Source organism: Bombus terrestris, chromosome 14 (genome assembly GCF_910591885.1).
Source record: "Bombus terrestris chromosome 14, iyBomTerr1.2, whole genome shotgun sequence".
Classification (NCBI taxonomy): domain Eukaryota; kingdom Metazoa; phylum Arthropoda; class Insecta; order Hymenoptera; family Apidae; genus Bombus; species Bombus terrestris.
The window spans coordinates 8,025,950-8,052,957 of NC_063282.1; the positions used below are offsets into that span (position 1 = coordinate 8,025,950).

General features: G+C 30.7%; 6 protein-coding genes across 10 annotated transcripts; 1 reads left to right on the forward strand and 5 right to left on the reverse strand.

Moving 5' to 3' along the window:
• Positions 1-255: 255 nt before the first annotated feature.
• On the reverse strand, positions 256-3,716 carry LOC100643985 (DNA-directed RNA polymerase III subunit RPC5). Its single transcript, XM_003400791.4, has 8 exons — positions 3,466-3,716; positions 2,869-3,125; positions 2,595-2,788; positions 2,339-2,511; positions 2,065-2,263; positions 1,790-1,992; positions 1,550-1,713; positions 256-1,469 (listed from the first exon to the last, which is right to left on the reverse strand). Exons 1-8 carry the CDS (start codon positions 3,514-3,516, stop codon positions 1,202-1,204), a joined length of 1,509 nt encoding a protein of 502 aa, XP_003400839.1. The 5' UTR covers positions 3,517-3,716; the 3' UTR covers positions 256-1,201.
• Positions 3,664-9,382, forward strand: LOC100644103 (vacuolar protein sorting-associated protein 18 homolog). 4 transcript variants are annotated; one of them, XM_012316499.3, is made up of 19 exons: positions 3,664-3,795; positions 4,508-4,620; positions 4,733-4,916; positions 4,985-5,148; positions 5,275-5,451; positions 5,559-5,606; positions 5,847-6,036; positions 6,104-6,225; positions 6,301-6,516; positions 6,601-6,717; positions 6,786-7,010; positions 7,081-7,263; positions 7,338-7,655; positions 7,728-7,863; positions 7,942-8,163; positions 8,228-8,379; positions 8,635-8,732; positions 8,811-9,122; positions 9,209-9,382. In XM_012316499.3, exons 2-19 carry the CDS (start codon positions 4,540-4,542, stop codon positions 9,270-9,272), a joined length of 3,009 nt encoding a protein of 1,002 aa, XP_012171889.1. In that variant the 5' UTR covers positions 3,664-3,795; positions 4,508-4,539; the 3' UTR covers positions 9,273-9,382. The 4 variants fall into 4 exon arrangements, with proteins under 4 accessions (XP_012171889.1, XP_012171888.1, XP_012171891.1 ...); XM_012316498.3 differs by lacking the exon at positions 3,664-3,795 and adding an exon at positions 3,985-4,124; XM_020866398.2 differs by lacking the exon at positions 3,664-3,795 and adding an exon at positions 4,129-4,354.
• Positions 9,383-9,457: 75 nt separating this feature from the next.
• Positions 9,458-11,818, reverse strand: LOC100644224 (putative 3-methyladenine DNA glycosylase). Of its 2 annotated transcripts, none has more exons than XM_012316497.3 (5): positions 11,436-11,810; positions 11,106-11,256; positions 10,827-11,036; positions 10,525-10,734; positions 9,458-9,993 (listed from the first exon to the last, which is right to left on the reverse strand). In XM_012316497.3, the coding sequence occupies exons 1-5, from the start codon at positions 11,607-11,609 to the stop codon at positions 9,605-9,607; spliced, it is 1,134 nt and encodes a 377-aa protein (XP_012171887.3). In that variant the 5' UTR covers positions 11,610-11,810; the 3' UTR covers positions 9,458-9,604. The 2 variants fall into 2 exon arrangements, with proteins under 2 accessions (XP_012171887.3, XP_048267592.1); XM_048411635.1 differs by lacking the exon at positions 9,458-9,993 and adding an exon at positions 10,007-10,448 and having other exon boundaries at positions 11,436-11,818.
• Positions 11,819-16,550: 4,732 nt separating this feature from the next.
• LOC100649513 (putative odorant receptor 92a) lies at positions 16,551-18,634 on the reverse strand. The gene is made up of 4 exons (XM_048411986.1): positions 17,991-18,634; positions 17,590-17,896; positions 17,147-17,407; positions 16,551-16,996 (listed from the first exon to the last, which is right to left on the reverse strand). Exons 1-4 carry the CDS (start codon positions 18,208-18,210, stop codon positions 16,585-16,587), a joined length of 1,200 nt encoding a protein of 399 aa, XP_048267943.1. The 5' UTR covers positions 18,211-18,634; the 3' UTR covers positions 16,551-16,584.
• Positions 18,635-18,796: 162 nt separating this feature from the next.
• LOC100649637 (odorant receptor 67c-like) lies at positions 18,797-21,107 on the reverse strand. The gene is made up of 5 exons (XM_003400832.4): positions 20,580-21,107; positions 20,193-20,499; positions 19,767-20,027; positions 19,273-19,636; positions 18,797-19,124 (listed from the first exon to the last, which is right to left on the reverse strand). Exons 1-5 carry the CDS (start codon positions 20,794-20,796, stop codon positions 19,068-19,070), a joined length of 1,206 nt encoding a protein of 401 aa, XP_003400880.1. The 5' UTR covers positions 20,797-21,107; the 3' UTR covers positions 18,797-19,067.
• Positions 21,108-21,256: 149 nt separating this feature from the next.
• LOC100644459 (facilitated trehalose transporter Tret1) lies at positions 21,257-24,843 on the reverse strand. Its single transcript, XM_012316502.3, has 5 exons — positions 24,303-24,843; positions 23,858-24,037; positions 23,077-23,273; positions 22,523-22,829; positions 21,257-22,135 (listed from the first exon to the last, which is right to left on the reverse strand). The coding sequence occupies exons 1-5, from the start codon at positions 24,376-24,378 to the stop codon at positions 21,510-21,512; spliced, it is 1,386 nt and encodes a 461-aa protein (XP_012171892.2). The 5' UTR covers positions 24,379-24,843; the 3' UTR covers positions 21,257-21,509.
• Positions 24,844-27,008: the final 2,165 nt, after the last annotated feature.

A 27,008-nucleotide genomic window follows, 5' to 3' on the forward strand; every position in this document is an offset into this window, starting at 1 on the left:
ACTCCAGAAGTGAGTAAGACTTGAAATGTAGGTAAGACACCTGAAATCAAAACTGAATATGTAAATAAATTAAAAACTCTTTTAAATATAATTTTCTATATGAAATAATGTTTTATGATAAATATACTACATAGAAAGGATACAAAAAGATAAAGATAGAAAGATTTTGTTGAAAGAACATAATGTTTATGTGCTGTAATTAAATGTTTACATCTAATGGATTTGATATGCTTGCAGATTAATTAGATGTTTACATAGCTGCATTAACTTTTATTAGTGTTTCCTGTTTTTACACAAGTACTACCTTTTACGTAATTGAGGAATAACTTTTAAAATATAATAGCAATATAAAATCATATAACACTGTTTTTCTTTAGTATCTATTGGTTATTTGTACAAATATTTAAATATAGAAATTGAAACAAAGTAAAAATTAGTAGTTCATACAATACTGTCTAAACAATAAACTAGAATAGATGGAAGACGCAAGGAATTTATAATAATGTTTTTTCAACTACAAGTATGTACTCATCGAACAGTACAGTAATAAATAACGTACATATTTTATTTTATATTTTAATATTTTATACAAAGGTTCCTACTTAATATTATTTATGATTTCATATTATACTATTTTCATTCGTAAAAAATATTTTTAATAAAATAAAAAACATCAGTCATTTTTCAGTCAATGCTTTCAATGCCTCATCGATCAACGATGCGCTGGAACTATTGGAAACAATAAGTGAATATTTTCTACAATTTTGTTATATTACGCTATTCATTCATTGTCGATAGTGTAACATTTGCCAACAAATTTTCCATGATCACCATGCAAATATTTGTTGTTTGTCCATATCTTTCAATAAACAGTTAAATTGGACTAAATGTTATATTATGCACGACATACAGAAACCAAAGACATAATTTTAAATAAACAGATACAGCAATAAGGTGTAAAATTTCTTTACATACATGATTAATTTTTGGACTCTGTATTATCGTTTGTTAGACCAGTCAACTGAGACTAGAAAATATTTTACTTAAATAATTTACAAATACAAATATATTGTAAAATTTTGGCAGTGAATCTAAACAAATATGATGTAATAACATAATCTAGATGAATTTTTCACAATTTTCAATATATCAACAATTTATAGGAATATGTTAGTTAATGTTAATCACGCATCTACTTTGGTCACGTGGTTTCAGATGCTTTGCGGGATCGAATAGTTTTTTTATGTTTTACTGGTTCCATTACACTATCATTATCGGATATTGAAGAATCTCTTAACGTTTTCCGTCCGCGTCCCACGTTTCTTTCTTCATTTTCAGATCCAATAGATTCTCTGTTTGATTTCCGTCTTTGACGTTGTGGAATTTGATTGTGAACTTCCATAGCTTCACGGAGATGTTTTCGTTTTGCTTCCCAAAACATTTCTTGTCTTTGTGCAATTTCAGGATACCTAACGAATAAATTAGATTCAGCATATAAAGTAAAAAAATTTGATATTTCTTACTTCTAAGATAAAAATTATCTTAATACCTTTCAGTAAATTCTTTAGTAGGTGGAATGACTAAATGCCATCCTTTCTTAGGTTCATGTACTGCTAAATTTGTAAATATTTCTTTAATTTCATCAGGAGGCAATTTAATAACAGATGAAATTGTTTTTCGGTCTAGGAATTCGTGTTCCGTAAATGACAATAACTGAAATTGCGTAGTCGCTAGTATAATATTTTATATAATCCGTTTTCATAAATTATTTAATAAACATAACACTTACGACGTAATCCCTAGCTCTACACATAAGTTCAGCAGGAATACCATTGTGTGATGATATACTATCCTTTGGATACAGAAGTTCACTACTTACGACCCAATTTCCCTGTACTAAAACTGCTACTTGTTGCAAATATTTTAAAACAGCTATTGTTTCCTGATCTGGTGATAAAATTAACCTTAACTGTGCAAAGGATATTACTTTGGCTGTAAGACAAATTTTTATCATTACTACATAGTAACCTAAAATAAATACAGATAGATCTTGAAGATACTAACCATCTTTCATGAGTATTTTAACTTGATCAAGAAGAGGTAAAGTTCTAATATAATTGAGAGATGTAGTTGGATTAGCAATATCTGATTTCGATTCATCTTTTATTCGTGGTGCTAACAGATCTAAATATTGTTCAGTTGTTATATTCAATGTATTTACAGTTTCATCAGTAGCAGAACAAAACATTTCTAAACGTGTAAGCTGAAAATATATATCTTTAATAAATGTCTAATATAATATTTCAGTAATAAATTCAACTAAAGATAAAATATTAACCTCTGCTTGAGCGCCATCTACTGGAACATAATTTGTATGAATCCATCTTTCTTCTAAACTTTTTTTGGTATGATGTTGAAAAGATTGCTCCTGCATCTTTTTCATAAACTCCGGCTTTTGTCTAGCGAAGGTTACATTGATTTGTTTTGGACCTTCTTCTTCCTCTTCATACTCTATATATATTAAAGATTACCATTATTAAGAAGATATTTCAATCAAATTAAATTAAACCAATAGAATCTTAATCAGATGTCACCTTCACCCATATTTTTGGCATCATCTTTTACACGTTTATCACTTTTATCTAGATAGTTAAACTCTGGACGCAACTGAATAATTCCTTTTAATGGTGTTATATGTAATTCTCCATCTTGGAAAATACCAATTCCATAATTAGAACAGTTTGGTAATGCACGAGAAGACTGTAATACTGTTTTATCCATAAGATTACTGTAATATAAAATTTATAATATATAATACATCTAAGGTAGATAAATTATTTATTTATATATCTGGATTCTTTAAAATACCTGTCAAATGCCTTTTCATCATCTTCTTGATCAATGTTTGTATCCCCATCAGCATTTATTGCAATTTGTTCGCCTTTACTTTGATCATAATTGACACTATGTGTATCCATTGCTACTTCTATGAGCACTTCCTGATTCTCTGGCTTTATTGAAGTTTTTAAGAAAGTGGTATTGTCATAACCTTTCCCAGAAGGACGGACGGGATATTGAAAAATAAATAATTTATCTGCGAGTGTTTTTGAAAGAAAAACTGGAACCTGGAAGGAATCCAAAAATGTTGTATTTCATCTTCAATTTTTCTTTTACCTCGTATTATTATTTAATTAAAAAAATGTAATTATTGTTATTCATGCATTATTTTTAAGGATTTATTTAACATAAAAGTTTTTCATGCAGCAATAAAATATTTACGAGTGTGTAACACAAATTTACTTCAGTATAATTAAAATATATACATTATCGTTGTAAAATCAAATTATGAAGTTATAAAATTAGTTTATATAAAATAAATATCATAACAACTTAAGCAAGGAACATAACCTAAACATAACCTAAAAATTAAATAACTGGAAAGAAAGTAAAAATTCGCTTACAAACCTCTTTAACCACTGGGTCACTCTCATTTTCCATCTTACTAGTACTACACATTTAAACAACGATTATTTGGAACTTATTCCTTAATGATACCAGAGAGAAAATACTTTGATGTCACCTAAACGACCTCTAATACAAACACTTGATTTCTGTTATTTTGTTACGTCTTTAAAGTAGATAATTGAGATAAAATATATGTAGATGAGATGTATATTTGGTAAAAAAGATATAATGAAGTTGCGTCGTACACAATGCGTTAGAAGCACGTAGACTCTTAGAATGCAAGAAAATAATTTATGAATTAATATGACAAATTCTTTTAAACCAATATATGTAAGAATGTACACTGTGTGAAAAATAGCGAAGTGTATTTCTGAAATTTGTTTTCTAGATTATATGCTTAATAGATGTTTGCAAATTACTTATTTACCACTTACTACTCACTATGTCCTTCCAACCTACCTACCTACCAACAGTACTTGTTAGATACTAACCCTGATACTAGAAAACGATATAATAAAATGTGAAATTTACGTGAATTTTCTGCCATAGCTTTCTATTGCATAAAATTATATTACGATATTTATGCATAGTAAATAATATATAATATCAAATTACTTAAGCTTTATATATATTTTTATCTAAGTTTTCTATCTATACAGGTTTGTATTTTATCATTGTTACCAATGCAGCTGAATTTGTCAAGTTGATGTCAGATACTAGTCTCTGTTGAAAAACATTGTAAATTTAATATTTGTAAATTTAAGTTTAATTTTATTTGTAAAAATATATTTATTTAATTTAAAAATGAATTATAACCAAATATGCAGTAAATTATAAAACGACTAATTTAAAGTTGAATGAAACTTTTGTTGAAGCTATCATTGTAAAGGTACATTAGAGATTCACATCAATACAAACATTTTATAACAAACATAATTAAAGTACTTATATTTTAATATGTAACATAATACATTATGTTTTATTATATTATGTATTAGGCTTCAAATTGTGAAGCTTAATTATAATGTGTATTTAATTGTAGTAAAGTGAACAGTTTTACATAGACTGATAAAAATGACATCAATGTTTGATCAGTATGAACAAGCATCTCAAAGATCAAAACAAGTATATACACCACCAATTCGTCCAGATATTGTAAGTTTGTATGTAATATAAACTTTTTAAAAATATATATAACATATATATTATATATATATACAAATACTTTATAAATTTTCATTTAATATTTCTTTCTTTATGCTTTTAGAGTACTGCTGGATTTATCCAAATGAAATTTCTAGATGATGGCCCAATTTTTATTAAACAAAAAGTTAATTTTTTACCACCGGACAAAATTTTACATCTTGTTGTTAACAATAATATCATTGTTATTGCTATGGCTAATAATCTCCTCTTACGTATTGACATGAAACATCCAGATTCACCTGAAGGTATTTCTTCCTTAATGAATCATAATATAAAACATAAGATATACGTAATATGTTTCTTTTTTTTCCAGAGATTGATATATCTAAATATGCAATGAATATGGAAATGTCAAGAATGTTTCTTGATCCTTTAGGTAATCACTTGTTGATATCTCTAGTTCCAAAATCTCAAGATCCTCCTAACCCTCCCCCTGAATTATTTTATCTACACAGAAAAACAACAAAATTAAAGCAGGTAAATATGATGAATAAATATAACTAATATAATGAATTAAATATATGTAATATAACTTATATTAATTTATAGAAATATAAATATTGTTATAAAAGAAATATAGTTTTCAAGATTTGTTTATTTAAGGCAGGTAAATTCAAAGGACATGAGATTACTGCCATTGGATGGAACTTTTCAAATTCTTCCGAAACTACTACAGGTCCAATTCTCTTAGGAACTTCAAAAGGCCTCATTTTTGAAACAGAAATTGGTTTAGATGGTGATAAAATATTTAATACAAGCCTGGAACAATATTGGCGTCAGGTATAAATAAAATACGTAAATGAAATTTTAATATCATTGCCAATAAACATTATCATTTCATAATAATAAAAGTGTTACCCTTATATCATTATTCATTGTGTCCAAAGCTTCCTAACTATTTACCTCTTTATGGTGCTAAAGAGGTAGAAGGATTGGTGAGTTAGAAATTATATTTTTTGCATGTGCAAAACAACTGTATGCTAGAAACACAAAGATATTTTTGAGCTCCTGAAAATAATGTAATGGAGCATTATATTTATACAAAATTACGGTCTCTTAATCATTTTAATCTGTGCTTATTATTTCTGCTATTTTCATGTCATAATCATACTTTATCATGGTATACCATATTGTATTATATTGATATATAATCAATATTTAATTACTTATTTTAGGTATTTGATATAGGGAAAGATAGTAAACCACCAATTACTGGTTTGGAGTTTCATAAAATACCGAATACTGACAAATATGTGATTATTGTTACTACTCTTATGCGAATTTATCAATATATTGGAACAGTACAAAATCCAGAAGAAAAACCTTTATTACAACAAATTTTTAACAAATATTTAAATGTGCAAGGTAAATTTCTACTATATATACTTCATTAAATTATTTTACGATTACAATTAAAGCAATATTTTTACAGAGAGCTTCAACGAAGTAATAAATAATTTGCCTTATTCTAAAATTCAATTTTATTATCCTTCACTTGGTATTTTACCAAAATCGTTTGGTTGGTTAACTGAACCTGGTATATTTTATGCTCAGGTAATAATTTCATTATTATTTACTTTTAATATATATCTTCCTGTAAAACTCCTTTTATAACTTCCATTTATTTAGATTGATCCAAAAATAGATCCAAAAAGTGTGTTAACAAATCAACAAATGTTAATTTGTCCTGAGGCAAGTCTAATGGGGATCAATACCTCACAAACAAGTACTCCACCATTATCTTTTGTTTTAACAGAATTTCATGCCTTATTACTTTATACAGACCGTGTAAAAGGCATGTCGCTTTTGAATCAGGATTTGATATTCGAAGACATTTATAATGATGTATGTGAAGAATGAATTACGATTATATCAAGATCTATAATTATGTTTGAATAGTATCATTAGAAAGAAAATTTCAATTTCTAGGCAGTGGGAGGATTACTTAATATTACTAAAGATTATGCAACACGTTCCATATGGGCTTATAGTGAAAGAGCAGTATTTAAATATAAAGTTAATAAAGAAGATAGAAATGTTTGGCAGGTAAAACTACTGTATTTAGTACCAATTAATGGTATACATCAATAGATACATATATTATTTTTAAATAGATCTACGTTGATAAAGGTGAATTTGAACTTGCAAAACAATATTGTAAAGATAATCCAGCACATATAGATCAAGTGCTTGTAAAGCAAGCAGAAATGCTTTTTAAGAATAAGGAATATGAAAAAAGTGCTCTCATTTATGCAGATACTCATTCGTCATTTGAAGTAATTTCCTTAAAATTTCTACAAGAATGGCAAATAGACGCTTTAAAGACATTTCTTAAAAAGGTATTATATTTGTTACTTTAAGTTTTCTAAATTTAAGTGCTTGAAATAATTTAATCTTATATGTACCTAGAAACTTGAAGGATTAAAAACACAAGATAAAACGCAAATAACCATGATTGTTGTATGGGTAATTGAACTATTTATGAATCAAATGGGTGTATTACGGAGTAACAATACATCATATTTACATGATCCACAATATTTAGAATTACAAAAACAATTTGATAGTTTTCTTGCAATACCAAAAGTTGAGGTATTAATAATATCATTAACAAGTATGGTATTATCCAAAAAAGTATGGCATAGAAAAGTTTATTTTAATTTCAGGAATGTATAAAAAGAAATCGTAGCACTATATATGATTTAATGGCAAGTCATGGTGATAAAGACAATCTTATTCGTTTAACTATTATGCACTGCAACTATGAAGAAGTGATACGTCAGCATTTATATAAAAATAATTATTTAGATGCTCTTGAAGTTCTGAAAAGCCAAAATAATAAAGAGCTATTTTATCAGTTTGCTGGTATTCTTTTACAAGAATTACCACGCCCTGCAATGACTGCTCTAATATCACAAGGATCTTTATTAAAGCCATCTAAGCTTCTACCAGCTTTAGTATCTTGTAATAGTGATGAAAAACATGTAAGATATTTACTCTTTTATTACATCTGGATTTTAGTGTTTATAACAATTAATTAATGTTTGTTACTATAGGCAAAAGAAGTAATCAGATATTTGGAATTTTGCGTTTATAAACAAAGTTGTCAAGAACAGGCAATTCATAATTTTCTATTATCTTTATATGCTCGTTATAAACGAGACGAAGTAATGCGTTATATTAGCTCTCAAGGTAATTTTTCAGACTATACTTTCATTAAAATTATAATTTAATAATATATTTAATGGGATGTTTATAAATTTACTTTAGGTCAAGATATAAATATGGTACATTATGATGTGCATTATGCATTACGATTGTGCCAAGAGGTTGGCTTAACAGAAGCTTGTGTACAGTTGTCTGCTTTGCTTGGGTTGTGGACAACAGCAGTTGATTTAGCTTTAACAATTAATGTTGATCTTGCTAAACAAATAGCTGCTATGCCCTCTGATCATGATGATGAATTAAGGAAAAAGTTATGGTTGAAAATTGGTAATCAGAAATATAAATTTTTAATTTTATACTTTGTTCCAATTCTAACATACTGTGATTCTAGCTGAACACGTAGTTCGAGAAAAAGATGACATACAACAAGCAATGGAATTTTTGCAGCATTGCGATATAGTCAGAATAGAAGATATATTACCTTTCTTTTCAGATTTTGTTACTATAGATCACTTCAAGGATGCTATTTGCAATTCATTGCAGGTAAAATAATTTTTCAGATAGCATGTACAATAGCGTCATGTTAGTTGATGTTAGATGACTAATAATAAGTATATTTAACAAGTTAAGAGTAGTAGAGTAGTAGAGTTTTATAAAATTTCGAGTGTCTTTCTTTCCCACTGAATGTCAATGAATTACGTGAGACGAAATACGTAACTTGTCGTCGAAGATTTAACATGGCTAAGACGACATTACAAATATCGATCAAATAATGTTTATTTTAATTGTATTTGACAGGAATATAATCAACATATTCAAGATTTAAAGGAAGAAATGCAAGAAGCAACAAAAGCAGCAGAACTTATTAGGAAAGATATACAAGAGTTTAGAACGAGGTAAATCGATAAATAATAATAGATTATTTAATGATATGATATCATTATATCATTATGACATCATTACATTTTTTTTAGGTGCACATTTATAAATACAAAAGATACATGCAATACTTGTGGTGTTCAATTACTACTACGACCTTTTTATGTATTTCCATGTGGACACAGATTTCATAGTGATTGCCTTGTAGCTGCATTAACACCTATGTTGTCAATGGATCAGAGAACAAAGCTAGCTGATCTTCAAAGACAACTCACTGCTCTTTCAAATAAACCTGAAGATACTAGATCAGTCAGATCTGTATCTTTATCTACAAAAGATCAAATCAAGGCTGACATTGATGACTTAATAGCATCTGAATGTTTATATTGTGGAGAACTAATGATAGAGTGAGTTATATTTTTCTAGTTTATGTCGATATATATGTAACTATTTTAAAACATGGTAAACTAAAATAATGAAACTTATGTTACAGGTCTATAGATAAACCATTTATTGAAGAAGAGGACTATGAGAGAGTGATGAAAGAATGGATATGAGTTATATAAAATATTGCTGATTTTAAAAATATTTTTAAATGCATACATATGTTATATATTACATTTATATATCAAGATGATCATTTGTAATAAATAGATTATGTATTATACTTTATTAATTGTTAAAATTATTTATTTTATAAATGTATTAAAAATTGTAATCTAAAACATTACAAGCTCGAATATAATCTTAAAATAATATAGATTATGTATTTCACGATTTTGTATACATCAGTTTATATGTATACAGAAATATAAATATCTGTAATGTGTTAAACTATATTGAAAAATACTAATTTTAAATATATTCGATACATTATATTAGCTGTAATTTAATTCAGTTCCAAATACTTTTCTGCTTCCTTATTCCGTTTACTCACGGCTCTATTCCCGTAAATATAATACCGTAATGGTTTATTTGTCCATTCTTCTCCATAGTTATCTATTCCTATTCTACGACATTTAACAATATTGAATTTCTCTATTTCAGCATTTTCGATCCATAAACCTTTCCAAGAGCACAAGGAATATTTACTATGATTTTTATGCAGCTGGAAAGCCATGCATAACTTTGATGGGCCATTACATAATTCATGTTCCTTCAAATCTTTTAATAACTTTTTAGATGCACTCGACGATCTCTTTGAAGTTCGTTGATTAGTCATATACCCAATACCTTCTAAGGGTTCAACTGCCCTTATTAAAACAGCACATCCTTCACCTAAAATCTTACCAGGATATTTCTTTATTCAAGAATATGAAATACAAAAAATGGAAAGTGTTAAATAGTATATGCATGTTCTTCAGATTTAATATCTCTATGACTAACACTAGAACTTCCTAACACATAATATCTCCACACTTTCTTTTTATTATTGTTTGAATCATCAGAATTTGCTGCTACAATAGTAGTTGACTTTATATAAGGATCATATTCTATCCACAAATCACTACATTCATAAATCTTTTTCTGGTTGAAGATATCTTCATCAATAACAAAAGCTGTACAAATCTTGGCTGGATTGTTACAAAGTTCATACTTTTTAAAATTTTGAACATTTTTTACAATTTCCTTTTCTTTTTTATTTTCTTTTGTCTGCATATTTCTTAATAATTCCATATAATCAAGGCCAAGCATAGGTTCTACTGCTTTTATTAATACATGCGCTCCTGACTCTAAATATTTTTTTGTAAAATACTACATTCTGTATTTAATTCTTTTACTTTTACTACTTTTCCATTTTTCACTCACCTTGACTAGATATGTTGAAACAATGATACATTCCATATGTCATATATATATATATAGTACCAGGTGGCATATACATTGGTATATTACGAGGAGTAACTTTATTTTGATAAGTATGTGATGCTTTATCAATTACTCCTAAATATCCTTCTGTTTCAACAATTCTACCTTTTAAAATAGTACCATTTTCTAGGCAGCGAACTAGTACTTTTCCTGAATATATAAACATACATTAATACTGCATACTTGTAATGTATATTGTATAAGCTGAATAGTTAAGAGAACTAGATAATTTGCAATATTACCTAATAAATTTTGTGCTAATTCTTCACAAGGACAATCGAAAAATGAATATGGCAATCTATTTGAACATATCTCTTTTTCCCACGCAGTCAATGGTGGATCTTCCAATTGTTTTAATTCTTCTTTCATCATTTTAAGGTCTACCACTGCTCTAGGTTTACTTTTTGGAGGAGCTATATTTGGTTGAAATTCTTTGTCAACCTCTTTACTCCCTAGATGTATACATCATGTAAAAGTATGCATTAAATAAAATATATAGCTATTATTTTAAAGAGACCTACTATCTCTCAAACTTTTAAAGTTGAGTTTATTTGTTTGTTTCTGTTCCAGATTCTGAACATTTTCTACTGGTGGTTTCAATGTTTCTGCTGTGTTAGATAGTTCTTTATCTTTAAAATTGTTATTTTGCACCATTGAATCCTCTTCCATACCCTAATAAAAATGTTCATTTTACGTATGAGAATGTTACAAAAGAAAGTTACATTATTGTTATAGAATTTATATTGTTCTTAATAAAAGCAGTTATAAATGGATACAGAAGAAAAAAATCAGCAATTTATTTAAAAAAAGTAATTATAATATTTTTTAAAAATCAGATATTAGTAGTAAACCTTTGATTTGGTTTTCATTTCATCTGTGTCGATATCATCAATGTTTCTTTTTTCGGCAGAATGTGTCTTTAAAGTTGATCGTGTTCTCTTCATTAGTGAAATACAAGTTGTGAAACGAACAGCTATGAAACTGTTAAACGTTTGTCGACTAATAGTCTCTACGAAAAATAACATAAATTACAACATGTTTCTTAACATTACCGGATTAGGTTAGACCGGCTGATAAAAACTGTTACAATTCAAAATTCAAATGCAATGAAGTTTTCCCGCAAAATACAAACGTCAAATATCATTGTTACCACTATAAAAATATAGTGAGATCATTTTTAATCGTGCTATGTATTGGGTTTATTTTTTGAAACGTGTTAAAAAAGAAGCACTACTTTTTCCTTTTGAAAAGAGGTACGATGAATTCTTTTACATTTCTGCATGAAAATATGTGCTCTTTATAACGAATTAATTAATACATACGATTGTTTAGTATTCCACGATTGACGAGGGTTTTTAGATTGGATATTACAGGCAACATCTACATTCGATTGAAGAATAATGTCAGGTACGATAAGAAATTAAAATTTACTCTTTTAATTAATTACAGGCTAATTGTACGAAGATGCTACGGATATTATTATGGATATACATTCGATTGTTTTTGATAGGAATTGTTTTTAATTCGAGTGAAATCATAGATTGCCTCTCTTATTTCTTTGAAGCTTATTTTTCTTGTATTTGTCGTAATAAAGTAAAATACGAAGCAGCTGTGTTGAATACCTAAAATCAAACTTTTTGAATTTTCACTTCTTTATTTTCTAATCTTGTAAGAATTGATGTTTCCTCCCGCGTAAAAATATTACTTTTTGTATACAACACAGTTCGATATTTCAATTAAATTACTCACAGTCGTTAATGTATGGATAGACAACGTTCGGAAAGTTAATGCTGAAATACTGCAATATTGTTGTGCCCTAACAATCATAAGGCACAGGTGTTGCTGATACATTGACGGTAAATTGTACCACGGTATGTTGAAATAAGCAACCTGTCCAACTTCTTGATTTTCTTGGATAAGAATTTCACCGGGCCAGCACCATAAAAGTAGTTGTACCGTTACGGAAATAAAATAAGATGTGCATTTCAGTATATCAGTAATTGCTGCTTCGTTATCGAGCATTGCATATCCACTCAAGCAAATTTCTATACCGCTCGTAAGAATTTGCATGAAAATGATGGGTGTGAACAAATTATTCACATCATTTACCACACTGTGTAAAAGTAGCAGTATTGTCAAAGACACAAATTGGACAGGAAGCGGTAAGATTTAACGGCAATAAAAAATATTAACAGAAAAAAATTGATTAATAAAATTGCGAATACAATGGGATTAGAAGTAGAAAAATATTTACTGTATCATTCGTTGATGATGGCGAATGCATCTCATTAGTTCTATCTTTATCTTTCGCGTGTAATTTGGGTTACAATTTATTTCAGTTCCTATATTACTAATCCAGGTATTGATTAGTTTAAATTGAGCAGACACGTGCAAAATCGTGGTCATAAATGAGGTATCCAAACCACAGATTGTAGTAGCGCAAACCATGGATGATAGAATTTGACAAATGAAAGCGATTTCGAATTTGGGAGATGCTGAAATATCTGTGCCATACCTAATAACGTGTTTAGGTATGATAAATTAGTAATACTGAATTTTATGTCTGAATAAAGCAAATAATCCTTATCGATAACAAATATTTTACGATTTAAATATTGCAGCAGATATATTTCCATTCATTTTACTTTGTGATCAACGAAAAAAGAAATATAAGTAGAAAAGGATGATGTTTACCAGACTACAAAGGGTAAATGTCGGTTGTTATCTGTACTGCTTGCGTTGTATTCGAATCTAAAATAATCAACAACTCCAGCTATGGAGAAAGTGATCACGTTGCACATGCACGATAAATAAAAAGCTATCGTACAAATTCGTGCCCAATAAGCGAGCCGTATATAAGGCTGCATTTCTTTCGAATCGTTAGCAGTGTCCCATAAACTTCGTATTTCATAGTAAAGTTTGTATGATCTTTCTCTTCTCACTATTAGGTAGATCATTTTGAACAATAATTGTCCGATCGTGGTTAAAACGCATCCTACTCCTAATTCGACAAGGAATTTAATTTAATACGCTGCCAGAAGATAGTAGTTTGTTCGAAGAAATGTGAGATGTAAGTCAATTTTACTGAGGCTTACCTGCTAGGATCGATATGTCGCCCCAACTCGATACTATCATCATAATTTCGGGCACAAAAACACTATTGATTGCTATTAGTGCCAATATCAAGCGGATATATGTGAATATTTTGCTACACGTCGAACTTTTCTCTTCGATAGGCCACATTCCAACCATACTACAGATGATCCTATTCGGTAGTATGTAATAATCGATCGATGTGTTAGGTAGTTCTTTCATGTTTTCCCTTGATACGAAATTGGATGCGTGTCTACAAATGAAACCGTGTCTCGTATGTCCTCACAAAGTTTTCCGGTAGAGAATTTTTTATGACAATATTATAGACCAGATGTTAAAATATAAGGATTTATTTCCGTTTTCCCTTCACTCGACGCATATTCAATATTAATGTTATTCTGCAATATGTCCGCCTTTATTTTGCCCCCCCTTATTTCTAATTTGTAGTTTGATGAATAGTCTATATTGTAAGTAGAGGGGACATTACTTAAATGGATATAATGGTTTGTTATGTAACATAGTTGAATCTTCAATTATGTTTAGTATATACAAAGTCAAAGTACAGTATGGAAGATTGCTGAAAGAAACAGTATAGAAGAATTTGTCTTCGTCTCTACTTCTTTTTGATATTATCTCCAAAGAAACACTAAGGAACAGTTCTTAGCAATAATAACATATTTAAATTATTTTAGTCTATTTTTAATTCAATTTCGCTAATAAAATGAGATATAACGTAATAAAAATAATACAAGTGTTGTTAGAATTCTCGAGCAGAAGGATTATGTTCGTGAGATTTTTGAAATTAGTGAAAATTTTACCAAAAAGTGTGCTTGGAATCGCTAACGTTCAGAAGAAGAATATGAATAAATTAAAAGTTTATAATTATTCCAATGAAAGAAGATGGAAATGCATCTATAAAATTCCAAAGGATAACAATCTATGAGCAATATCTACATTCGATTATTGAATATCAGATACAATATGACTTAGAAATTTACACTTTCTTTTACAGACTAGTTTTTGAACTGTCGTACGAGAGTACTACGCTATAGATGAAGATTTGACTGTTTTCGTTGGAATTTAGTTTTGTTGCATTTGTTGTAACACAGTAAAATACGAGATAGCTGTGTTGAATACCTGAAATCAAATTTATATTTTAATCTTCATATTTTTATTTTGGTTTTGCAGAAATTGATTTTTCTTGATATTAACATAGAGTTTTATATTTTGGCCATTTCTAGTCTGTTGCATATCTCATTCTTAAAGTAAGTAAATGATTACTCACTGCTGTTAATGTTTGAATAGATAACGCTTTAAAAGGTAGTGCTATGATACTATAATATTGTTGTGCCCTGAGCGGGCCACAATATTGAAAGCAACAGGAGGTATGTCGGTCAAAGCCTATGCAAATGTTATTGTCAATATAATAGGATCCAAAACGCAGTTAGGTTCATCTTATGCATCTCAAATGCAAGGACATGTCTCTACTTAGATTCTGCAAAGATAGCCACTGAATTAGCGACCAAATATAAAAGTACGAATATAAACAGCACCAACATCGAACTAAAATCACTTATCTCTTTATCTCAACGAATCATCTTTTTAGATATATCTCCGACAATCCCCAATTAGAATAGTCTAGTGCAAGCCTCTAAAAGAAATAATATTTGAATCACTGCCAAAATATTCTTATTGCGAGCCGAACTGCACGAATCGGATTTCTCACACATTTTGAGCATCAGAAGACAATTATACGTCAACCCAGGAGACATCACAAAGATTCTATCACATACTATGGAATACCTATAGAATATTCGCATTTACAGACAAACTGATCTCTTTCAGCTGTAACGAAGGACATATAGCCAAGCGATTCCCGAAGGGAGAGTACGCAATTGATAACATTCCAGGGTCTACTAGGACTGAAGAAAAAAATAAGACTAACATTCCGTCACAGAATAGTAGTGTTCCCCAGCCATCCCAGACAATAGAGGAATTTTCCTTACCTCAAGTGACGAAAAATCATACCAAACAAGAGCACAGTTTACAACTACGGAATCTTCAATCAAAATATAAGTTCTGACGGATAACAGTGATACCGGAATCAATAACGCTTCCGTAGACAACAATGATTCAGCCATACAGAATCTGGTCATTTTCAAGGAACCTAAATCGTTTCAAAAGAAAAGAAAATATGGAAGTAACAACAGGAGAAAAATCAGTATCCTGAAGACAGCTAAAATCACAAAAATGTTGGAACTAGTTAAAGCCCCATTTGACAGTAATCGGCACAGATATCCGCTAAATTTCACCCAACTCCTGGGTAATTGTGTCGTACTATAAGACCCAACAGCAGCAGCAATTGTCCTAACACACGGCATGCCACCCTTAACCCTGATGTTAAGCGAAATGTATCTTCATTTTGAACATCGAAATATAGAAGATAGAATCCGTAGTATCTTGGAAAGCTGTAATCTAGATCGATTTAAATCAATAAAATGAATATTATGTCGAAGTTTTACGTAAACTTCATGTAATGTAAATAACGTAAATAATCTCGACAGAGACTGAATTGCTTGAATAAAAGAAAATCTACATTCGATTGAAAAATAATATCAGGTACGCTAAGAAATGAAAATTTACTCTTTTCGTTAATTACAAGCTAATTGTACGAAGATGCTACGCGTTTGTGGATGTACATCCAACTGTTTTATAAGGGAATTGTTTTTAATATGAGCGAAATCATAGATTGCCTTCCTCATCTCTTTGAAGTTTACTTTTCTTGTATTTGTCGTAATAAAGTAAAATACGAGGCAGCTGTATTGAATACCTGAAATCAAATTTTTTAAATCTTCACTTCTCTGTTTGTTAAACTTGTAAGAATTAATTTTTGTCGACGTAAAAATATTATTCTTTAAATTCAACACAGTTCAATATTTCGATTAAATTACTCACAGCTGTCAATGTATGGATAGACAATGTTTGGAAAGTTAATGTTGAAATACTGCAATATTGTTGCGCCCTAACAATCATAAGGCAAAGATGTTGCTGATAAATTGGCGGTAAATCGTACCACGGTACATTGAGATAAACAACTTGCCCTATGTCTTGGCTTTCTCGAACGAGAATTTCACCAGGCCAACACCACAATAAGAGCTGTATCCCCATGGAAATGAAATAAGATATAAATTTCACTAGATCGGCTTTTGCTGTCCCGCTATCTAGCATTGCATATCCACTCAAACAAATTTCTATCCCGCTCGTAAGAATTTGCATGAAAATGATGGGTGTTAACAAATTATTCACTTCCTTCACCACACTGTATAAAAGTAGTACTATTGTCAAAGATACAAATTGGACAGGAATTGGTATGATTTAACAAATATAATATATAAAAAAAATATTAATAGAAAAAAATTGATTAACAAAATTGCAAATATAACGGTATTAGAAATAGGAAAATATTTACTGTATCATTCGTTGATGATGGCGAATGCATCTCATTAGTTCTATCTTTATCTTTCGCGTGTAATTTGGGTTGCAATTTATTTCAATTCCCATATTACTGATCCAGGTATTGATTAATCTAAATTGAGCAGACACGTGCAAAATCGTGGTCATAAATGAAGCATCCAAGCCAGAGATTGTAGTAGCGCAAACCATGGATGATAGAATTTGACAAATGAAAGCAATTTCAAATTTAGGAGATGCTGAAATATCTGTACCATACCTAATAATGAGATTAAGTATAATATAAAGTAGAAATAATAAATTTTATACTAAAATGAAATAAGATAATCCTTATCGATAACAAATATTTTATGATTTAAATATTGCAGCAGATATATTTCTATTCATTTTACTTTGTGATCAACGAAAAAGGAAATATAAGTAGAAAAGGATGATGTTTACCAGACTACAAAGGGTAAATGTCGGTTGTTATCTGCACTGCTTGCATTGTATTCGAATCTAAAATAATCAACAACTCCAGCAATGGAGAAAGTAATTACATTGCACATGCAGGACGAATAAAAAACTATCGTACAAATTCGTGCCCAATAAACAAGTTCTACGTAAGACTGCATTTCCTTTGAATCGTTAGCAGTGTTCCATAAACTTCGTATTTCATAGTAAAGTCTATATGATCTTTCTCTTCTCACTATTAGGTAAATCATTTTGAACAACAGCTGTCCGACTGTGGTTAAAACACATCCTACTCCTAATTCGAGAAGGAATTTAATTTAATACGCTGCCACAAGATAGAAGTTTGTTCGAAGAAATGTGAGATGTAAGTCAATTGTACTGAGGCTTACCTGCTAGGATCGTTATGTCGCCCCAACTCGATACTATCATCATAATTTCGGGCACAAAAACACTATTGATTGCTGTTAGTGCCAATATCAAGCGGATATATGCGAATATTTTGCTACACGTCGAACTTTTCTCTTCGATAGGCCACATTCCAACCATACTACAGAAGATTCTATTCGGTAGTATGTAATAATCGATCGATGTGTTAGGTAGTTCTTTCATGTTTTCCCTTGGTACGAAATTGGATGCGTGTCTACGAATGAAACCGTGTCTCGTATGTCCTGACAAAGTTTTCCGGCAGAGAATTCTTTATGACAATATTATAGACCAGATGTTAAAATATAAGGATTTATTTCCGTTTTCCCTTCACTCGACGCATATTCAATATTAATGTTATTCTGCAATATGTCCCCCTTTATTTTGCCCCCCTTATTTCTAATTTGTAGTTTGATGAATAGTCTATATTGTAAGTAGAGGGGACATTACCTAAATGGATATAATGGTTTCTTATGTAACATAGTTGAATCTTCAATTATGTTTAGTATACACGAAGTCGAAGTACAGTATAGAAGACTGCTGAAAGAAACAGTATAGAAGAATTTGTCTTCGTTTCTACTTCTTTTTGATATTATCTTCAAAGAAACAATAAGGAACAGTTCTTAGCAATAATAACATATTTAAATTATTTTAGTCTATTTTTAATTCAATTTCGCTAATAAAATGAGATATAACGTAATAAAAATAATACAAGTGTTGTTAGAATTCTGGAGCAGAAGGATTATGTTCGTGAGATTTTTGAAATTAGTGAAAATTTTACCAAAAAGTGTGCTTGGAATCGCTAACGTCCAGAAGAAGAATATGAATAAATTAAAAGTTTATAATTATTTCAATGAAAGAAGATAGAAATGCATCTGTAAAATTCCAAATTATATCAATCTATGAGCAATATCTACATTCGATTATAGAATATCAGATACAATATGACTTAGAAATTTACACTTTCTTTTACAGACTAGTTTTTGAACTGTCGTACGAGAGTACTACGCTATAGATGAAGATTTGACTATCTTCGTTGGAATTTAGTTTTGTTGCATTTGTTGTAACACAGTAAAATACGAGATAGCTGTGTTGAATACCTGAAATCAAATTTATATTTTAATCTTCATATTTTTATTTTGGTTTTGCAGAAATTGATTTTTCTTGATATTAACATAGAGTTTTATATTTTGGCCATTTCTGGTCTGTTGCATATCTCATTCTTAAAGTAAGTAAATGGTTACTTACAGCGGTCAATGTTTGAATAGATAACACTTTGAAAGTTAATGCTGTGATGCTGCAATATTGTTGTGCTCTAATTATCATAAGGCAAACGTGGTTTCGATAAATTGGAGGTAAATTGTACCATGGTACGCTGAAATAAACTATCTGGCCAACTTCTTGACTTTCTTGGACAAGAATTTCACCGGGCCAGCACCATAAAAGTAGTTGTACCGTCACGGAAATAAAATAAGATGTAAATTTCAGTATGTCGGTAATTTTTGTCCCATTATCGAGCATTGCGTATCCACTTAAACAAATTTCTAGTCCGCTCGTAAGAAGTTGCATGAAAATGATGGGTGTTAACAAATTATTCACATCATTTACCACGCTGTATAAAAGTAGTAACATCGTCAGAAGCACAAATGAAAAGAATTTAAAGAAATATATTAATCGGCGAGGAGAAAAGTTGATTAATGCAATTACGAGAAGAAAGAGATTGGAAGTAGAAAAATGTTTACTGTATCATTCGTTGGTGATGACGAATGCATTTAAATAGGTCCTCCTCAAACTTATCCATGTCAATAGATTTATGATTCATTTCAAATCCAATTTTATTAATCCAAGTCTTGATAAGTATAAATTGTCCAGACACGTGTAGGATCATAGTCATAAACGTGCAGTCTATGGCAGTGATTGCTGAAAGTCCAATCATGGCTGTCATAATTTGACCAGCAAAAGCGATTTCGAATTTGGGAGATGCCGAGATGTCTGTGCCGTACCTAACAGTGACATTAGGTATAATAAGTTAAAAAGAACAATTGTAATTAAGTCCTTTTTTATAACTAGATTAACGATAATATTTTATTTAAATATTGTAATATCTTTTTCCGTCTTTTTTGTGATTAACAATGAAAGAAGTTTAAGTGGAGAAGGATGATCTTTACCAGACAAGAAAAGGTAAATGTCGATTGTCGTTAGTGTCGTTGCCGTTGTATGCAAATCTAAAATAATCGGCAATCGTAGCAATCGAGAAGGTGGTTAGATTGCATAGGAAGCACGAAGAAAAAGTGATCGTAACAATCCGTGCCCGATAAGCGATTTGCTCGTAAGATTTTCTTTCGTTAGGATCATCGGTAGAATCCCATAGAATTCGTATCTCGTTGTAAAGTCTGTATACCCTTTCTCTTCTCGCTACTAAATAGATCATTTTAAAGAATAACTGTGTGGCTGACATTAAATTGCTTCCTATCCCTAATTCAAGAAGATATATAGATTGGTTATCCTGTCAGAAAATAAAATGACAAATTTGAGTCAATTCTATTAAAACTTACCTATTACGGTTTCCATATCGCCCCAATAGAACGCTACGGCCATAATCTCGGGCACGAAGAAATTACTGATTGCAATTAATGATACTATTAAGCGGAAATACGCAAATATTTTGCTATATGTCGAACTTCTTTTTTCGATAGGCCATATTCCAACTATGCTGCAGAAGATCTTATTCGGTAGTATGTAGTAATCGAATGTAGTAGATAGCTCTTTCATCTTCTCCCCTCATGTGAAATTGGGTGCGTGTCCGCGAGTAAAACCCTTCCTCGTATATGTCTTAACAAAGTTTTGCTGCAGGGAATTCTTTATAACGATATTATAGAGTAGATACTTAATGTACGGTTTTATTCGTTTTGCCTCTTCAATCGAAGTATTTTCAATATTGATGTCATCATTTTGTACGTATTCTTTTTTATTTCGTTTATTTTCGATTTATCATCTGATTAATAATTGATGCTGTAAGTAGTAGGAACGACATGTAAACTGCTACAATATTCTTCTAACGTTGAAACTCTAACCATGAGTAGCATACGTCGTATAGTAATAGATTGTTAGGAGAGTCTGTATGAAGAAGTTAGTCTGCATTTGCGCGTCCCCTTGGTATCGTTATCGTAAAAAATAAAGTTTTGTTTTATGGAAGTATGAAAGATACAATAGTTAATAATAATACATAACATATTTGAACAAATTTACTTCATTTATGGGTATTGTTTATATATATATTGTCGAAATATATGATGAAATAATAGAATGAAAAATTACAAAGGATGAATGTGTCTTAAAATAATTATACAATAGCTTACAATTAACTTGCATTTTATAAATAGTACAAGTTATAGTCTTATGATTTTTGTTCATCTTACAATGATCTATCTTTTTTTAGGCAAGGTAAAGCTGTTGTGAAATTGAAAGAAGAGTTTAATGCGCTATCACTTTTTTATCGATCGTTGGATTTCTATGAGACTCTTTCCCGACGTTTCCGGGATTAAAAAATAGACATATGGCGCCGAAAATAACACACAAATACTGTAAGTCCAATACACAAATTTGTCACCGACTAAATCTAGGAAAGGTTGATAAGATTTTGCACTCGCGAAAGAAAGCAAAGCGTTACTGGAGCTCACGAATAAGGAGGCCATGTTTTTCATATTTGCAGTGAACATTTCACCTAAAAGTGTGCTTGGAATCGGTTGTAATCCACAAGTCATGGAGAGATTAAATGTTAATAACGCGATTATTGGTAACCACGTCAAGCTGTTAGGATCGTATTCTAACGAAAGGAGATGAAAATGCAACCCTAAAAGTGCCAAAGATATCGATGTTCCTATACCAGACATTATCAAGAAACATTTTCTACCAAATTTGTCAACTAGAAACATAGATGCCAAGCCAGCTACGATTGTAGAGAATCCAAGGATCGTCACTACTAAGCTTGGTTTTACGGCAATTCTGCTTTTTATCAGGATTATTTCTGCGTAAGAACTCAGTGCACTGTGTCCACTCACGTAGGAGAACACGTAGACACCAATTATGACGAGAGGTTTCTTTAAATTACCTGAAATAAAATAGAGAAAAATTCGGGATTGATCGTTTCGTTCGTTATTAGTTCCTTAAGTTGGGTACTTAAAATTTTCATTACGAAGAGAACAGAAAGGGGCACGAAGCTTACTAAAGTTGTTCGAGATTAGTTTGGAGAAAATCGTAAGAGGAAACTAAACTATCAGAAATACCATGTTTAATAGGTTTGACGAACGTATAACTTGACGATATTAATTTTCACGGAAACAATCTCAAATATTTAATAACTATATCGGGATGAAGTGTTAGTAACGAAACACGGAATTTCTGGAACAAATTAAACTTGTTCTCTTGTAAACGATGAATTCTTCCGTCGTTAACTTTTCTGGGAATATTTGAAGTAAAAAAGAAAATCGTCGAGTACTTGGCATGAGGAACTCCTTCAACTTTAGGAAAATATTAGTTTCAGCTCCATCGACGAATTCTTGAAGATCTCGCATCTCCGCTTTGACGTCAGATTCTCGCCTAAACCACTTCAAGGATGCCTCAGCCTTGTCGATATTTCCGTGTAGGAGGTAATGGTAGGGTGATTCGGGTATCAAACTGAAGAGGATCATGAAGAGGATACTCGGAACGAGGCTCACGTACCCGAACATCTCCATGGACAGATAAGGACCCATTGCATTACCCAAGAACATACCAACGGAAGATGCATTCACGTTCATGGATATCTGAAGACGTGACCACAGTTATAGCTTTATCGGATAAGAAATCTTATTCAAAATATTCATATAGATAAAAAGAAGGTTATTTTAAGATATTATTTTAGACCGCTTTAATTAATTTAATTGATATACGATATAGGAGTTTAGACAATATTCCTTGATAAAAATTATGAACAGTTGTCTCAATAACATAAAGTATTTTCCATTCATTTCGCTTATGTATTGTAAGATATAAGAGTTAATAAGAATTTACCAGTGATCCACGAATTTTCGGATTGGCAATTTCGCCTAGATACAAGGACAATGCAGCCCACATCATTCCTGATCCGATTCCCGAGCAGAATCTAGAGATGTAGAGCCACATGACTGATGTAGCACAAATGCTGAATATCCAGCTTGCGGTCAATGGTACCCCACCAAGCAGAAGTACCTTTTTTCGTCCAATATACTCTGAAGATGATGTTGTGATATGTTAAAGCTACATTTACCTGAGAACAAGATCACCACAACTCAGTCACATATCACTCAGTCATATATACAGTGGAGATTTTCAATCGAGTTGTTTTATATCTCCTCTAAATCTTTGATTAAAGATCGGAAATTCATTTCTCAATGATTCTCTATCAACGATTCTCTATCGATATTATAATTATTCTCCTGCGTTTACTTTTTTACGTACCACAATTTCGTATCATGTTTTTCTACGAGTGCTGAGTCGTGGCTGCCTTGTTCTTATTCAATTCTCGATTAACAATGTTGATCACCATTGTTTGCCTTGCTTGGCCACTTGGACGTGTGCTGCAAGAGAGTATCGATCGGGTCAACTACTAACTACATATGTGTTTATCAAAGTTATCGGACATTTCTGGTATACCGAACAATCTAAATGAAACAAGTATTTAGTATTAAATTCGCAGGAATATATTAGACACAATTTTCAAAGTCATTTATGTCCTTGTGATGTGACTGGAGAGGATAAATTAGTAGATTTGGCTAGACGAATCTTCTTTCTGATAATGAAGAAACGGTCTTACCTTGACACAGTGCACTGAGCAAAGCCCCAGCCAGGCGACCAAGATTTAAAAGGGAGGCTACCCAGGACGCTTCGGTATCTGTCAGTTTCAAAGGTATGTTCGCCTCCGTTGATGTCAGTTGAGCCAAGTACGGCGATGCCCAACCATTCGCGAGACCACTTCCGATAACAGCTAAGCTGACTGTCACAAACGGCCATGAAACAGTTGTGTTAACGGATGCGAGAGTAATTTCATTAGTTCATTCATAGACATAGCTTATATAGGCACCTTGATGTACGGTATACGGCGTATTTTGATGTACACCAGAGATTGTATTAAATCGTCTTGATCAAATTTAATGCAAACATCGCGTTCGTGAACTTTCAGACAACGATTTTCGCTTTCTAAATGCTAGGTTCTTCTCAAGTTTAAGCATCGACTAGAAATTTATTTTAGTAATACTTACGTGTACACGTGGCTAGCCACTGTGGCCAGATCGTGATTTTTTTATCCGTATCTTTCTTTGGATTCTCAATAGACATCTTGATTTTTGGACGAGATGTGCAGGATGTAATGGTTGCGTTGCTAGGTTGGATGAAATTATCCGAACTGACTCATATAATTCATGGAACTTATAGCAAGAAGACACCAGTCGAGATCGTAAGATTTGCATCCTGATAAGATCCTTGATATATTTATGCCCCGTGTGTAAAAGTTTGATTCTTATGTATGCCACATGTGTTTGTCTTTTCAGCGTGGGCGCATGAAAAAGCTCTTATCTTGGAAATTTCTGTGGTTACATTTTTCTTATCTTTGATTATACTCATCTGGTTAGAATCGGAATATGGTATGAAATTTCTGAAAAACATCAGATCACGTAAACATTCATTAGGAGTGATTGGCAGTTCTGCACCGTTATCGCAACATCACGTCACAAATAGCTAATAACAATATTAAGAACTACTGTTTCGAAATTTATTGCAGACGCATGGAAGACTGATGTGTGAAGCTGGTATCGTCGTGGATACAGTGTATAATTTAAGAACACTGTAGTACGATTACAATCATTTGATATGCAAAAATTGACGTACGGGTGCGTTTCAAGTCAGTTTATCAATTGTAGACATTATGCAAGATGTTATAAGATGTATTCTTAAGAATCAGAGAAGATAACAGTGGAAGTAACAAGAGTCTCTCCACTTCTAATTAATTTCTTTATAAAATGGGTAGAATTCTCTTATAAAAAGAATATTTATGGTAATTCTTGAGAAAACTAATTATAATACTTTTATATTAAGTTCACCTTATATATTTGTTAAATGAGATTGGTATTAAATTGGTTAAGCGAAAATTGCGATTCAACCTTGTTTCACTGCAAATTCAATGTATATACATGTAAATAACGTTCATAGTCCTAATTAAATTCGATAATTAATTATATTAAATCTTTTCTTATTTGATTGATTTTTAAAATATTTTATACATTTCAGAATAAAGATTAGCCAAAATGAAAAAAAGGCCAGTCTCTGTTAAACGATATAAGTATTCCAGATCCTTTAAACTCTTTTGCGAAGAAAATTGAACAGAAAGTTTACATTCATAGGAACAAAAGGTAAAATGAACTCAATTTGGATAATTTTAGCGTGGACAGATAGTGATTTAATTGCTTACAATTAATTATATTAACGTACACCGGAGGAAATGGCATATTTTATTTTTATTTTATCATAAAAAGTACAATTTAGCTGTGTATTATACTGTCACCAGTAGAGTAACGGCAAAAGAGATGTTGACAATACTGCATTCAACTCGTAGTCAATTAGGTTGTTTACCTCTAATTACAATCTCAGGAAGATGTGACGAAATGAATAATGAAATTAAGAAAACTTCTAAAGATTACGACGATAATGATAAAAAAGTTGATGAAACTCTTACAAAAGTCTGTAATGAGTTAAATATCATACGTTCAGGTACATTTACGATGATTAATTTCACTGTTAGTATACCATGAAGTATTGGAAAAGTAGATAACACTTAATATTATGATAAAATAATTACATTATATGATTACATTATATTATAAGATGATACTGAAGAAAAAATGCCAGAAGAAGAAAGTGAAACACTATGTTCTATGAGTTTAACAGATGAAGTAGAACTATCTTTTGATGGTAAATGGTTAAGAAAGTATTTTAAGTTGCCACTGAAGATGGGAATCAAGGAAATTGTAGCAAGAAAACCTTGCGACCCTGTCACTTATCTTGGATTTTGGTTATTGAATTATAGAAGATGTCAAGAGTGTAAGCAGTGGCAATTGGAAAAGGATAACGAGTTAAATTATCTCCGGTCTATGATCGAAGAACCAGTATGTATTATTAGTAGAGTTTTATGCCTCATCGGATTTAATTTTTTATTATTTTTTCTTCATATGTCATATTTAAATGTTAACAAAATTCTGATGTGTAATAAATTGAACAAATATTACATTTATTGAATTACGGATTTTTATGCATTTGTGGTTCAAAAATATACAGAACGTATGTATTTAATTATAAATATCTGTTCTCTAATTACTATTTTTCTCTTTTCAATAATAATAAACAAAAATATTTTTCGTTTTTGAGCAAGGAAAAGATCTTAAACGAATGTTTTAGGTATCTAAAGAAGAGGAATTTTCGGTATCCATCAGAGAAGAAGAAGAAGAAGAAGAAGAAGAAGGAATGCGTGACTGGAATTTTAAACGTTACGAGACTATGCATGCATAGTAATAGATTCGCTAAACAGGTCTTTTTCTCTATTTATTATTTATAAACTATACATATACATTTATTTACTTAATCGAATTATGGACATAAAAGTAAATTCTCATTACGGGTACCGAACTTAATAATGCAGTTACTAAATAAATACTAAGATATTAATTACAATTAAACGAAAAACTGCTGGGAAATTAAGATACTCGTTGAAAATTAAATTTTTATTTACTCTAATATTTATTTTATGATAGCGAATAAATGTTCATTTATTTCATTCTATACTAACAGATCACTGTCTGACCATATGATAGTGTCCACCCCTTCGATCGACAGCAGAGTCTGTTTGAATTTCGCAATATCACCCGCAGGTGTCTCGACGTTCGATAAGACTATTCAGGAAGCCGCGCTTCGTACGG

Bases quoted from the DNA above. Each gene is read 5' to 3' on its own strand.
- LOC100649637 (XM_003400832.4), bottom strand. From the start codon at position 20,796: ATGAAAGAGCTATCTACTACATTCGATTACTACATACTACCGAATAAG. The intron at 20,028-20,192 runs GTAAAGATCATC...TGTCACTGTTAG, and splicing joins CATTTACCTTTTCTTGTCTG to GTACGGCACAGACATCTCGG. The intron at 19,125-19,272 runs GTAAGTAACCAT...ATTTGATTTCAG, and splicing joins CTATTCAAACATTGACCGCT to GTATTCAACACAGCTATCTC.
- LOC100649513 (XM_048411986.1), bottom strand. From the start codon at position 18,210: ATGAAAGAACTACCTAACACATCGATCGATTATTACATACTACCGAAT. The intron at 17,897-17,990 runs GTAAGCCTCAGT...TTCTCGAATTAG, and splicing joins CGACATAACGATCCTAGCAG to GAGTAGGATGTGTTTTAACC. The intron at 17,408-17,589 runs GTAAACATCATC...TCTCATTATTAG, and splicing joins CATTTACCCTTTGTAGTCTG to GTATGGTACAGATATTTCAG.
- LOC100644459 (XM_012316502.3), bottom strand. From the start codon at position 24,378: ATGTCTATTGAGAATCCAAAGAAAGATACGGATAAAAAAATCACGATC. The intron at 24,038-24,302 runs GTAAGTATTACT...CGTTTGTGACAG, and splicing joins GTGGCTAGCCACGTGTACAC to TCAGCTTAGCTGTTATCGGA. The intron at 22,136-22,522 runs GTACTCGACGAT...ATTTTATTTCAG, and splicing joins GAAGGAGTTCCTCATGCCAA to GTAATTTAAAGAAACCTCTC.
- LOC100643985 (XM_003400791.4), bottom strand. From the start codon at position 3,516: ATGTGTAGTACTAGTAAGATGGAAAATGAGAGTGACCCAGTGGTTAAA. The intron at 2,264-2,338 runs GTTAATATTTTA...ATATATTTTCAG, and splicing joins TAGATGGCGCTCAAGCAGAG to CTTACACGTTTAGAAATGTT. The intron at 1,993-2,064 runs GTTAGTATCTTC...TTTGTCTTACAG, and splicing joins TAAAATACTCATGAAAGATG to CCAAAGTAATATCCTTTGCA.
- LOC100644224 (XM_048411635.1), bottom strand. From the start codon at position 11,609: ATGTTATTTTTCGTAGAGACTATTAGTCGACAAACGTTTAACAGTTTC. The intron at 11,037-11,105 runs GTAGGTCTCTTT...GTATACATCTAG, and splicing joins CTTTAAAAGTTTGAGAGATA to GGAGTAAAGAGGTTGACAAA. The intron at 10,735-10,826 runs GTAATATTGCAA...TTATATATTCAG, and splicing joins ATTAGCACAAAATTTATTAG to GAAAAGTACTAGTTCGCTGC.
- LOC100644103 (XM_012316499.3), top strand. From the start codon at position 4,540: ATGACATCAATGTTTGATCAGTATGAACAAGCATCTCAAAGATCAAAA. The intron at 6,037-6,103 runs GTAAATTTCTAC...ATATTTTTACAG, and splicing joins CAAATATTTAAATGTGCAAG to AGAGCTTCAACGAAGTAATA. The intron at 8,164-8,227 runs GTAATCAGAAAT...CTGTGATTCTAG, and splicing joins AAAGTTATGGTTGAAAATTG to CTGAACACGTAGTTCGAGAA.